This window comes from Cucurbita moschata, unplaced genomic scaffold, assembly GCF_002738365.1.
Source record: "Cucurbita moschata cultivar Rifu unplaced genomic scaffold, Cmos_1.0 Cmo_Scf00045, whole genome shotgun sequence".
NCBI lineage: Eukaryota > Viridiplantae > Streptophyta > Magnoliopsida > Cucurbitales > Cucurbitaceae > Cucurbita > Cucurbita moschata.
In genome coordinates, this window is record NW_019268561.1 from 1,193,786 (window position 1) to 1,207,304 (window position 13,519).

Below are 13,519 nucleotides of genomic sequence, written 5' to 3' on the forward strand. Positions count from 1 at the left end.
GTCGTTTGTTTAACGGTTAAAACGCGTCTGTTAGGGAGATGTTTCCACACCCTTATAAGGAATGTTTCATTCCCCGTCGTTTCACCGTTAAAATGCGTCTGTTAGGGAGATGTTTCCACACCCGTTACGTATCGTCGTCAATCTCACGGTTAAAACGCGTCTGTTAGGAAGATGTTTCCACACCCTTATAAGGAATGTTTCATTCCTTGTCAGTCTCACGGTTAAAACGCATATGTTAAGAAGATGTTTCCACACCCTTGTAAGGAGTGTTTCATTCCTTGTCAGTCTCACGATTAAAATGCGTCTGTTAGGGAGATGCTTCTACACCCTTGTAAAAACGTGTCTGTTAGGGAGATGCTTCCACACCTTTATAAGAAATGTTTCATTCCCCTCAGCTCAAAGTTAAAACGCGTCTGTTAGGGAGATGTTTTCACAAGCTTATAAGAAATATTTCGTTCCCATCAGCCCAAGCCTAGCAGATATTATTCGTTTTTGCCCGTTACGTATTGTCATCAGCTTCACAATTTTAAAACATGTCTACTGGTAAAATGTTTCCACATACTGAGGAATGTTTCATTAGCTTCTACAATTGATGTGAGATCTCACATAGGGTTTAGAGAATTCAATTCTCATTCTCAATCCACAGACTGATATAAGCTCAAGATTTTTTGTCGATTTTAATTAATATATGGGTAAAATATAAAAATAAAATTTGTGGCTAATTGTTTTTTTTTTCTTTTTACATTAAAATACATCCAATAATTAATGAGTAAATATTAAAAAAAAAATGTTCCTTTTTCTTTTTGAGTGGCTACATGTGATCCCTTGTTTTCTTTTTACTTATGTTATCTTTTTATATTACAAATATTTATTTTATATGGTAAAGTTTAGTATCTTCATATCTTTAAAAAAGAATGTGATGGTTATGGTTGTAAAGCCCAATTATTTTAATCTTACCATATTTATTTTACCAAAAAAAAAAAATACATTTTTTTTATTTTTTTTAATTATATAATAAATTTTACCGTATATATATATATATATATATATATATATTTGGTAGCTTGTAAATTTAAAAAAATATTGAATAAGTCAATGAATTATTTCATTCTATGCTGTAATGGTTAGGAGTATTCATATGATCTGATAACTCGAACGGCTCGAACTATTCAACTTAAACCATATGCGTTGGGCGCTTTTTTTTCTTCAATTTAGGTCGGGTTTAATTTTTTTTTTAATCGTATATTAATATATACTTTTTTGATTGACACCTAACTTTTATAGGGCATTTGTCATTGTCATGCCCTTAGAGAGTGGGTACATTCGAGCCCATACATTAATTTTTTTTTTTTAATTATATTAATGATAAATTATTGATTATCATTATAAAAGTGGATGGTTCGAGTCTTTGACTAATTCAAAATAATTTAATTTTTTGATTGAAAATTCTATTAAATTTTTAATAATGATATGATATAACTACCCGACAAACTTTTTGACAAATTTAATTGATGCATTGTAGCCTTCATGCCCGTTTTTGTTGAGAAATGAATCGTGTTTAATAAGTTTGTAGTCTTTTCGAATTAATTATTTAAATGGATCAAATTAAACTCGAACTTGCTTTTTTGCCGAGTATAGATATAGTACGAGACCTAACGAGGTGACAATCATTATTACAAGAGAGGAAGCAAATGGCACGAGCATATGCGGTAATATTATATTATAAATCGTTAATTAAAAGCCAAAAATGTTATTTATCGAACCAAATATATACAAATATAATTTATTTAAACTTGACCTACTACCGACAAATTTATGATTCAATTCAGCCGAAAAAATTGTCCGGTAAATAACTTAGTAGTATATGGGGCGGATTCGTATTTATTTGGGGTATACACGGGTTGAGTTGCAAAAATTTTTTGGACCAACCCGAAACCTAACCCTATTCGTAAGATAAAATTATCCTCTTTGGGCCTTTCCCTTTTCTCCCCGAAACCTAACCCTATTCGTAAGATAAATTGTCATCTTTGGGCCTTTCCTTTTTCTCCTCTCTCCTCTCCAACCAATGTCTGCTAGGGGAAGAGTTGGGCTGTAATTCTATTTTCGAGTTGGTTAGGTTGACCCGACCCAAAAATTGTCATCTTACAAACCGACCCAATTTTTTTCAGTTTTCCGAAAATTCTCCCAACCCAAACCTAGATAGTCCAAATTAGTCGAGCTCTCGAATCATTTGGACACCCCTAACTTTTTACGTACTGAACCAATTACCCTAAACCTATGTCAAAAAAATCACCGTAAAGTCAAAAACCAATTATATAACCCGAACAAACCCTAATTTTACTTTTGCAAAATCTTCCTCTTGGTCATGATTAAAGAGATAATGAGAATACTTTATCACTTAATCATTAATTAATCACATTAATATTACATACATATAGTGTAACAAATAATTACAATACTAATTAAAAAGTCAATTAAAAAAATAATATATAGTGGTTTTTGCAAGCTAAGTTAAGCTATAATTAAAACCCTTTCTTTTTCTTAATTGCTTTTTGCTACCTATGAGAGATGCCACGTCCATTTCATTCCCTTTCTTTTTCCCTTTCTTTTCAAGCTACTCCACGTTCGTCTCGTTACTCAAAATCGATAGTGTATTGCGTGGCTTAATAAGTTCGTTGCTCGTATAAAATCTCGATATTTGTTCGATAAAAACATAACGTCATGAGCCCTCATACTTTGTAGTTCGTTTATTGAATCGAACTTGACTTTAAAATATCGCTATAGATGAATATTAGTATCTTGCGATAAAAATGCACTTTTTCATCGTAATAAATACTTATATATTATACCATTGTCGGATTTTGTTATCCTACCATAGAAATTTGACATTTTTATTAAAATATATATATATTATATATATATATATATATATATTTTTTTTTTTTTCCAAGACATTTTTATTAAAATATATATATTATATATATATATATTTTATGTTTTGTTTTGAAAGATAGGTAGACGTAAAATATCGTTAAAAAAATTTCATTTTCAATATTATATATATATATATATATATATATATATATATATATATATATATATATATTATATGTTGTTTTGAAAGATAGGTAGACGTAAAATATTGTTAAAAAAAATTCATTTTTAATATTATATATATATATATATATATATTTTTTTTTTTAATTGAAAGATAGGTAGACGTAAAAATACATTTAAAAAAAAATTCATTTTCAGTATGATATATATATATATAATATTGAAAATGAAACTTTTTTTAACGATATTTTACGTATATTTTGTTTCGAAAGATGGGTAGACGTAAAATATCGTTAAAAAAAGTTTCATTTTCAATATTATATATATATGTATATATTTATTTATTTATTTATTGTAATATTTGATATGTTTTGTTTTGAAAGATATGTAGACGTAGAATACCGTTAAAAATTTCTCATTTTCACTATGATATACACGTACAAATTTGTATACACAGTTGAAATTTGACTACTCTATTAACAAAATAATATTTTATTTACCTTTTTCATTGTATAAATAACATTAATAATGACAAATTATTTACAAATTTATTCGGAAAGTTGCTTAAAAACTTATTCTACCAAACGCAAAAATCCAAAAAAAAAAAGTGAATTTTTTCTTAGACCGAGCTTTTACCCTAATTTGTAAATAAATTCTCGATAAATTATTCAAATATTTCGTCCAATAATTTGAAAAAAAAATAGGAGAGAGAAAATAAGGTTAGAGAGATATGAAATATTTCATTCCCAATGTGACTTTAGACATACTCAATAAAATAAGAGTGATGGGTTTGTTTGTTAAGAAGCTTAGAGGCATTAGGTTTGTTTGCTTTGGAAGTGATTATAACCCTAATATTCAATTCAACTTTGTCTTTTTCTCGTATATCTTGTACCTTTCCTACCTTCCTTCCATTTTCCTCTTCATACATTAATTATTATTCTCTCGAGCAGTTTTCAATAACAGAACTTTAGTAAGAATCAAACTCTTAAATGAGTTTCTATTTTGAATAACTGGGTTTTTAGAACAAAACCCGTTATCAAACAGATTTAAAGAAACCTTACGGCGTAAGTTTTTATTGTCAATAACAGAAGCTTGATAAAAAAAAAAAATCGGGTCCTTATTTTGAATGACCTGATTTCTAAAGTAAAATTGTTATTAAATGGGTCTAAAGAAATTTCGAGTTTAAGTGTTGATGTAGATTGTTTGTCGGGTTTGGTAAGTAGGGATACCCTCTCTTTTTCGGGAACGTCCTTGTTAGAGGTATCTTAGGCACATATTTTCCACACTTTCTTAAGACTAAAGGTTGAGACATTTGGGGGAGTTGTCCTAAAGGAAAGGCTTGGGAGAAGTCAATGTAACTCTAATGTGGCTGCTAAATATTGCCAAAAATTGGGTGCCTTGCAAGTTCATGAAACTATATATATATATATGTATGTATATATATATATATATATGTATGTATGTAAATGTGAATTGAATATTATAGCTTAATTTTTTTAATTTCATGCCATATTTTTTAATTAAGTTTTTTAAGTTAACCATTTTAATAATATTGGAAATTTGGTTATATTATGTAATGATTAAATTATTCCCTAAATATTTCACCATTATAAAATAAAATATTAAGATATGTGCTTAATACTTCCAAGACTTTGGCTTAGTAAATTATTTAAAAAAAAAAATTCAATTTTTTTTTTTAATGACTGCAATTCAATATGTTTTAGGATTAGTTATTTCCCATGTAAAGGAAGACATGAAAAGGTAAAAAAAAAATTAAAATAGTAATATTCTCTAGGAGGGTAATTTTTTTTTTTTTTTTTTTTTTTTTACCAAACCAAATGAAATGGACCCACCAATTTTTTATCTTAAAGTTTATCAAACCAAACTAGTAATCACAAGTTACTCATATCAAATTGTGAGATTGCACGTATGTTAGAGAAGAGAACGAAACATTGTTTATAATAGTGTGAAAACTTCTCCATAACAGACACGTTTTAAAATTTTGAGGCTGATGACTATGCGTAACGGGATAAAACAGACACAATCTATTAGTAGTAGGTTTGAGCTGTTACAAATGGTATTAGAGTCAGACATCGAGCGAGTGTGGAAACCTCTTCCAAACAAATGTGTTTTAAAATCGTGAGGTTGACGACGTATGCTAGCTGTAACGACCCAAAAAAGAAAAATAGAACAAATAAGAAAAAAAAAACTCGGTTGCCAGAAACCCGCGAGTTTTTCGACGACCATCGAGTTTCACTGATCCCACACAAAATGACAACTAAACTCTGCTTAGCCTTCAGCCCACGACTCCCAGAACACCTTAAAATACCTGCAAACAGAGAAAAGAAAGAAAATACGAGAGAGAGAGAGATTCCAATATTCCCGAGGCCCAAAGGATAGGTCCAACACATTACTCTCGGCCCAAAAGCCCAATAGCCACGCCGGTAGTCAGTGACCCGAGAGCCAACCCGAGCCCGCGACCTGAACCTGCCTCGACCCGACGCCACCGTACTATGTCGCACGTCCTACTGCTGCCACGTGACATCCAGCGATGCAAGCACTCCTTCTGCTCGGCTAGGCTTAAACGGCTCAGCCTCCCTCTAGCGACTCCTCCAGTGCCTCCCAACAGCTGTTTCAGCTCGGCTCACCTGTTTTCGACCCGGTTTCCACTATTTCGACCCTCTCAGATCCTTTTTCGGCCCTGATTAAGGTAATCGAGGCCGTTTTAGAGTCGTATTTCACATTTAATGAGTGATTGGTAATGTAATTGTGAAATACTAATGGAAGGTGGCGAACAGTGTGATAGGAAACAAACTCTGGCAACGTAGTAAGCAGGTCTCAAGGAACGGGAGCTTACGTTTAGCTAATTATGGAGTACTTTGGCCAAGGCCAACCAAGTAAGTGAACTTACTATAGGATAGGCTAAAGATTGTATGAATTATGATGATGTATGAGTATGATGTTGTGTTGTGGTGTATGTTATATGTATGTTATTTATGTTTCGATGCATGATGTACATGTTATATTTGATGCACTTGATGACTTTATGATGGATATGATGTATGCATGACGATATTATTAATATGATGATGTTTTTCATGTTGAGTATGTTTTATAATGATGAGTGTCATATTGCATCATGTCGTTAGATCGACATAGGACACAACCCTAAGAGTATGAAAATGATATTGATGTAAATATCCACGAGCATGTGTTACATAGTGTAACAAAGAGACGAGACTAGAGGGTTGTGTTAGAAGAGAAGTATAGTTGGATTTAGAGGAACCTCATGCATATTGTGTGCTCATAAGCATAGGGTTACTTCCCCTAGAGATGATGAGTGCGGACGCACACCGTATGATGATGAGTGCGAATGCGCACAGATGAGGATGTTCATAAGGCGCATGACATTATGGGGTTCCGCTGACCTTCGGACGTAGCTACAAATTAGCTTGACCAGAGGGTTTCAGGGGGTGTGCGAGCGCCCTAGAGATTCACACTCACACGTGTGAGTCGTGTGTAGGGAAGTACTACACATCCAATTTGTCCAAGACTGGAGACCACTCTTATAATCTTTAGAGATAAGTCCTTAAATCATAATTGCATGTGTTTGCATTAGCATGACCCCTATAGTGGGGTCACTTATTGAGTATTTCGAACCATATTGTTGTTCACGTAAAGGCAAAGCGTCCATGTACGGTTGACGATGACATCGTAATCAGAGACTGTGGTGCGTGCATAGAGTAGGTACATATTTAAAATCCCTAGTCTTAGGTTATAATAGGGTATTTGCATTTCATTTATTTAAATTATTTAATTTGTAATTGCTTTTATCTTGTTTTGAACTCCAGCCTAACGTTTTGAAACATGTAAGTTCGATGTGTTTTCTAATAGTTTAATGTATTTTGAGTTTTAAAATTTCCGTTATTTATGATGAGCATTTTTAGAGTTATATTCCGCATTTAAGATAAGCACAAGACGTTACTGATAACTCTGGATATGTGGAAATTTATGGTCATTACATTAGTGGTGGGCTTAGACTATTACACAAATAAATTAATTCAATTTGATCACTATCATCATTGTTTTTCACAACGTGCATCCCTAACTTTTGTTCCACATGTATCAGGTCATTCTATAAATAATTCGGAGTTAACGATCATAGATTTGAAACGAGAATTTCACTTAACAATTTTTGTCCAAGAACTTACCCTCCAACCTCTTCAAGTACATGATTTGTCTTGTTTTTGGCAACATGCCCCTCCCCACATTACATAAAATTAGAAAATTATTTCCATCACAAATTTTCAATCAATCAAACAATCAAATCCAAAGGGGGCAAGAAAAAAAAACCAAAGTTCTTGCTATATATCAATTATGACCATTATTTTGTATCGGGATTGTTAGTGATTTTGACTTTGACTTAGACTTAGGTCAACAAATAAGTTATGATGTCCCACATTGGTTGGAGTGGAGAACAAACCACCATTTATAAGCGTGTGGAAACCTCCCCGTAGCAGACGCGTTTTAAAGCCTTGATGGGAAGCCCAAAGAGGACAATATTTGCTAGCGGTGGGTCTAGGTCATTACAAATGGTTTCAGAGTCAGTTCTGGACGATGTGTCAGCCTTCTCGCTGTTCCCCGAAAGGGGGTAGACACGAGGCGGTATGCCAGTAAAGACGCTGGGCCCCAAAGGGGGGTGGATTTGGGGGCGGTCTCACATTGATTGAAGAAGGAAAGAGTGTCAGCGAGGATGCTGGGTCTCGAAGGGGGATGGATTGTGGTGTCCCACATTGGTTGGGGAGGAAACCAAACCACTATTTATAAGAGTGTGAAAACCTTCCCCTAGCAGACGCGTTTTAAAGTCTTGAGGGGAAGCCCGAAAAGAAAGTCCAAAGAGGATAATATCTGCTAGCGGTTGGTCTAAGTTGTTACAAATGGTATCAGAACTAGACACCGGACGATGTGCCAGCCTTCTCACTATTTTCCGAAAAGGAAAGCCCAAAGAGGACAATATCTACTAGCGGTAGATCTAGGCCGTTACATAAGCGAACTTGTTGTTAGTGTAACGACTCTAAATTTCTACTTACTAGAGTCACTACAGTCGTCTTAAAATACTGTCATGAACTTGCGTGTTTGAAAACATTTTTAAAATGACAACAAAAAACTAAATGAATTAAATAAGCGTTAAAATTAAAAACACCTTAATCTAACCTATGTTTGAGAAAATAAATACAACTACCCTATGCAAGTGTCATGGCATCGAATTGCGATATCATTGTAAGCCATCAAAGATACCTTGCCTTTACTTGAAATAGAAGTTGCGCATGGCTTGAGTATTTAAAATAAATACTCAGTAATACTCAGTAAGTAACCTCAATATTGGGGTCAAGGAATAAAAACACATGCAACTCATGATTTAGGGACCTATCATTTAAAAATTATCATAAGGGTGGCTTCCGGTCCGAACAAAAATTGGATGTCTAGTATTTTCCTACACACGACCCACACGTGCGAGTGTGGATCCCTAAACGGTTCATACCCCTCAGAACCGATCATAGTCGAACTAGTTGTCCGTCTGGAAGTTAGCAGACCCTTGAGTGTCATGCTAGGCATGATCACCATCATCGTCATAGTGTACGCGTCCGTACTCATCATCATAAATGGGGAAGTATCCCGTTGTATATGTACACACAAAATGCATGAGGTTCTCATAGTTTTCATCTTTAAATCATCTTCGTGACACACCCCTATACACCGTTCATATATTACTCTAAGAATCATGTAGGTGTTGGTCTTCATACGCTCATCATCATTAATTTCAATTAGGGTTGTGTCTTTGGACAAATGAATTATCATCGTAATGCATCATGACATTCATTACATGCATGTCAACGTCATGCTAATCAATCTTATCATCATTATTATGTTGTCGTCATCATCATCATCAAATAACGTCATCATAATATCATAATCATCATCATCATATCATCGTAAAACAACATAATCATAATATCATACATCATCGTTGTTATGTCATCGTCATTACATCATCATAATATCATACGTCATTATAATTTAGCCCACACGTCACAAAATATAAAGCATACAACATCATCATCATGTCATCGTCATCACACCATCACCATATAACGTCATTATAATATCATACATCATCATCGTCATGTCATCGTCACCACATCATCATCATATAACGTCATCATAATATCATACATCGTTATTATAATTTAGCCAATACATCACAACAGATAAAGCATAAATGACACATGTCAATACCACTAAGCATGTGTCGTCATACATAAGGCAAGTCTTTCGACTAAGCCGATAGTAAAGTCAATTACATGGTTGGCCTTAGCCGACGTTCTCCTTAAACTCGAGTACATTTGAATTCCATCCCTCAAAGTTGCTCCAAGTATTGTTGGGAGTTGTTTCCTATTAAACCGCTCATCTTGTTTCGTTAGTAATACCAATTTCTTTGCTCAATTTAACTTAAATTGAGAAAACGTACCTTATACCAATCTTAATTGTCTTTATTAAGGTCATATTTAGCCTTGGGAGGGTAAAAAAAATGTAGGAATCGGTATCAAATAGTGTAACTCTAGCCGAATAATCCATTTTTGAGTCGTTCGAGTCATCGAGCCGTTGCCGGAGTCGAGCCGAGCCATTAACGTTGTGTGAGCGGAAGGAGTCGGCGTGTGCATACATGACACGTGTTGATCTCGAGAGGTGATGCATCACGGGTGGCGTTCCGGATCATGAACACCATTGGGTCGTTAGCATGTTTGGGTTGTGTGTACCGATTGGTTTCACGCTTGTGGGATCAAACATGTTGGATAAAAAACATGTTGGATCAAACTTATTTCTAAAAAGAAGTTTTATAAAACTAATAATTTTTTTTCGTAATGATTCTGACATTTTCACGAGACATAGTCACATTAAATACTTCTTGCTTTTTAACACGGAAGATTATCCCCACGGACTAACATGATTTCTTCCAATATATTTTGTCCTTACTCACATGCATCTGAGAAAACTTACTATGAGATCAACAAATATATAATTGCTCCGAAGTAAAACACAGTTAACCATAAGTTATTATGATTGAGCCACCAAAAACAAAGATGCATCTCGTTCCTAAAGTTGGCGACTTTCAATTCTCTTAAAGTCTTTTTTAGTTATCCTATTCTCAAAATTGCTATCATTTTGATGTGGTGTCAAGTCATTTTTTACTCAAGTGTACCGTTCTTTTTACTCGGATGTCTATCACATTTTTTTTGTACCATTTGTTTACTCGGGTATCTGTCACATGCCCACCAACTTCTCCGTTGGTTCATAACAAGAGGCTCAAAAACTTTGATAAAATTACAGTGAATTAATTATTTATGCATCATTTCAAACTTCTAAAGTTTAAATTTTCTTATTAAAAAAAAAAAAACTTCAAAAAGATGTCTAGAGCACAAAGTTCCTTTTCTTCTTTCTTACTTAGTGGCTCGGTTCTAGTTCTGTTTTGGTCCACATTGATATGCATGGAAATTTTTGTGATTTATTTGACTTATACTGGCTCGGTTGTATCGATGATAGAAGTTATGACTGGTTATTCTTGATGATAGAAGTTATGATTGGTTAAAGAAAATCATTTGTCATCGTTGATGATAAAAATTGTTGCTATCGGAAAGAATCTACTTGGAATCTACTTGTTGTCGTTCAATTGAAAAGTTGATCATCGTTTGAGAGAAACTATTTGCGTTCGTTCAAAAATTTATGGTCATCAATGAGAATAATGAGAATTTATAGCTGTCAACGAAAGAGGGCGCCACCATCAATGTAAGATGAATGTAAGATGAAAATGATAGAAATAAATTTATAATAATTATAAATAAACAAAAGAGGTAAATACTTATGGTTCAAAAATATGAGTTTCAAATGTGAACTCGAATACCATGTCTAATCATTTCTATATTATTTCATTTTACTATTAATATACTAAAATGAACCACCAAAAAGTTAAAAATTCGAATTCTGACTTATTAGGGTTAAAGTAATGAAACCAAAATAGTGAATCGAAGACTCAAAGAAAGGAATATGTAATTGATTGTAAGTAAATACAAAGTCCACACTAGATGTAATATTGTATTAATGTCTAATGGGAACATTGATGTGAGATCAATAACGAAACATTTTTTATAAGGGTGTAGAAACCTCTCCCTAACAAATGCGTTTTATTCGAAAAATTTAAAGAGGACAATATCTACTAGAGTGAGATTGAACTGTTATAGTTAGTCACAAATGCATTTTACTCGAAAGAAGAATCCAAAATCCAAAGAGGACAATATCTACTAGCAATGAGATTGAACCATTACAATTGGTCAAAGCTAGACACCAACAATGTGCCAGGAAAGAGACTGAGTCCTAAAGGGAGTAGACACGAGACGGTGTGTAACAGTGTGTCAACAAGGACGTTAGCCCTAAAATGGATGGATTGAAGATCCGCATCGATTGGAGATGGGAACAAGTGATAGTAAAGACGCTAAGCCTTAAAGAGGGTAGATTATATGATCATCGATTGAAGAAAAGAACGAGTAACAACGAAGACACTAGACTCCTAAGGGTAGATAATGAAATCCCACATCAATTCAAGAAGAGAACCAATTCAAGAAGAGAACGAAACATTTTTTTTTTTTTTGTGGAAACTTCTCCTTAACAAAAAAAAGTAGTAAAAACCCATCCAAAATGAAAAATTCAAAGACAACAATATCAATATCGAGTTTGTTTGACCTTTCATTTGACCTTTACTTTATTTAGCACAATTAATTCTTTATATTAGCAGTCGTGCATAAAGTGTGTGTAAGTAGCTTGAACTCTGCCTAATTCAATGATAATTTACCACCAAAACTAGTAGTGCAAAGCATGTGGCTTGAGCTATAAATTATTTTATATTCATCAGTGCCCAAATGAATTTGTGTGCACCTAAACTATTGACAACAACTTAAGCTAGCCCTTGGACATTAACTTGATCAGCACTACAATCCATACTCCAACAAAAAGGCAATAATATCGTTCGGAAAGAACAAGGAAAAGGAGGCAGAGAAGAATATGGTGCTGAATGAAAAACACTAACTTAAATCTTCAAAATCAATAAACATTGTTGTAGTCTAAGTTCAACAATCAACTGAAGATTCCAGAAAAAAGAAAAAAAAAAACTAACTAGAGACAGAATCGAAATTCAAGGTTCCTTCTTATATATATATATGAAAAAGCTGCAACCATATTCCCTCCATCGACCCTTAATGGAACTGAGAAAACTAGGCCATTTAGCGGTACTGCAAGAACAGTTGAGGTTCAACAGATCAAGACATTGAAAAACTTTAGGATGTATAGCTCAAAATATAACCAATATGATCAAATAGTCATGAACTCAGAAAACCTTACCTTGATGAACCCAATTTCCTTGGCGTTGCTGCGGAAGCATTGTCTGCAGCACATAAGCCCGTACTTTCTGATCAACCCATGAGGGTTTCCGCAAACCCGGCTTCAATAAAGATCAGACATATACAAAAAATTTAATTCAAACAGAAAAAGACCTTCATATCATATTACTGGATAAATGTTAACAACCAAAAGCATCTATATATATATATATATATATATATATATATATATGCAAAAATCATTATACACAAAAATGGAAGTATATACAGCATCTCACGAATTCTTTCATTCACCAAAGTTCACCCAACAGCCACAAATGCTACTAGTGACTAATTACTAAGGACTCCCAATGTTTCATCGGCATTAAAGCTATGATCCTAATCCCATAACAAATTAGACGAAAGATAATAAGAACATTGGCTTAATCGGGGATTCATAGGGAAATTCACCAATGTGCTAATATCCAAAGAAAACGAGGATTTCATACCTAATAAATTTAGACAAACTAGACAAATAAATGGAGATACATACGGGAACTATTTTTCTATTACTTCACTTAATTGCTCATCATAGCCAATAGAACACAATATTTTCAGTACGAAAATATAGAGATTCGGATACCCAAATCAACAGAAGACTGAATCTTTTGCAGAATGTGAACTTATCGGGAGAAAAAATATTGATAAAGATAACTTCAACAGATGGATAGAAGAAAATCAACACAATCAACCGTTACGCTTGCTTCCATTTATCAAAGAAACATAAAATCATTAATTTATGAACTATGTCAAGAACAAAAATCAAAACCAATCACATAATTTTGCCTACTAGTCAAAATACCACGTCAAATTAACAAGACTCCCGACTTTACACTCTAATCTAAATAAATAACCATGATGTTAAAGAAAAATAAGAGATCTCCAATCACAGGATAGAAAATTTGATTATACCACACCGGAATCATCTCAAATGCGAAACAGAGGGAAAAAAAAAAAAAAAAAAAAAAAAAAAA

General features: G+C 33.4%; 1 protein-coding gene across 1 annotated transcript in view; it reads right to left on the reverse strand.

The window, feature by feature from the left end:
* Positions 1–12,175: 12,175 nt before the first annotated feature.
* Positions 12,176–13,519, reverse strand: part of LOC111434649 (40S ribosomal protein S29) — a 1,809-nt gene continuing 465 nt past the window's right edge. Inside the window, exons 2-3 of the mRNA XM_023072117.1 lie at positions 12,508–12,607; positions 12,176–12,398 (exon numbers count right to left, since the gene is read on the reverse strand). Coding sequence (XP_022927885.1) covers positions 12,390–12,398; positions 12,508–12,607 — 109 coding nt within the window. The 3' untranslated portion in view covers positions 12,176–12,389. The remainder of the gene's footprint in view (positions 12,399–12,507; positions 12,608–13,519) is intronic.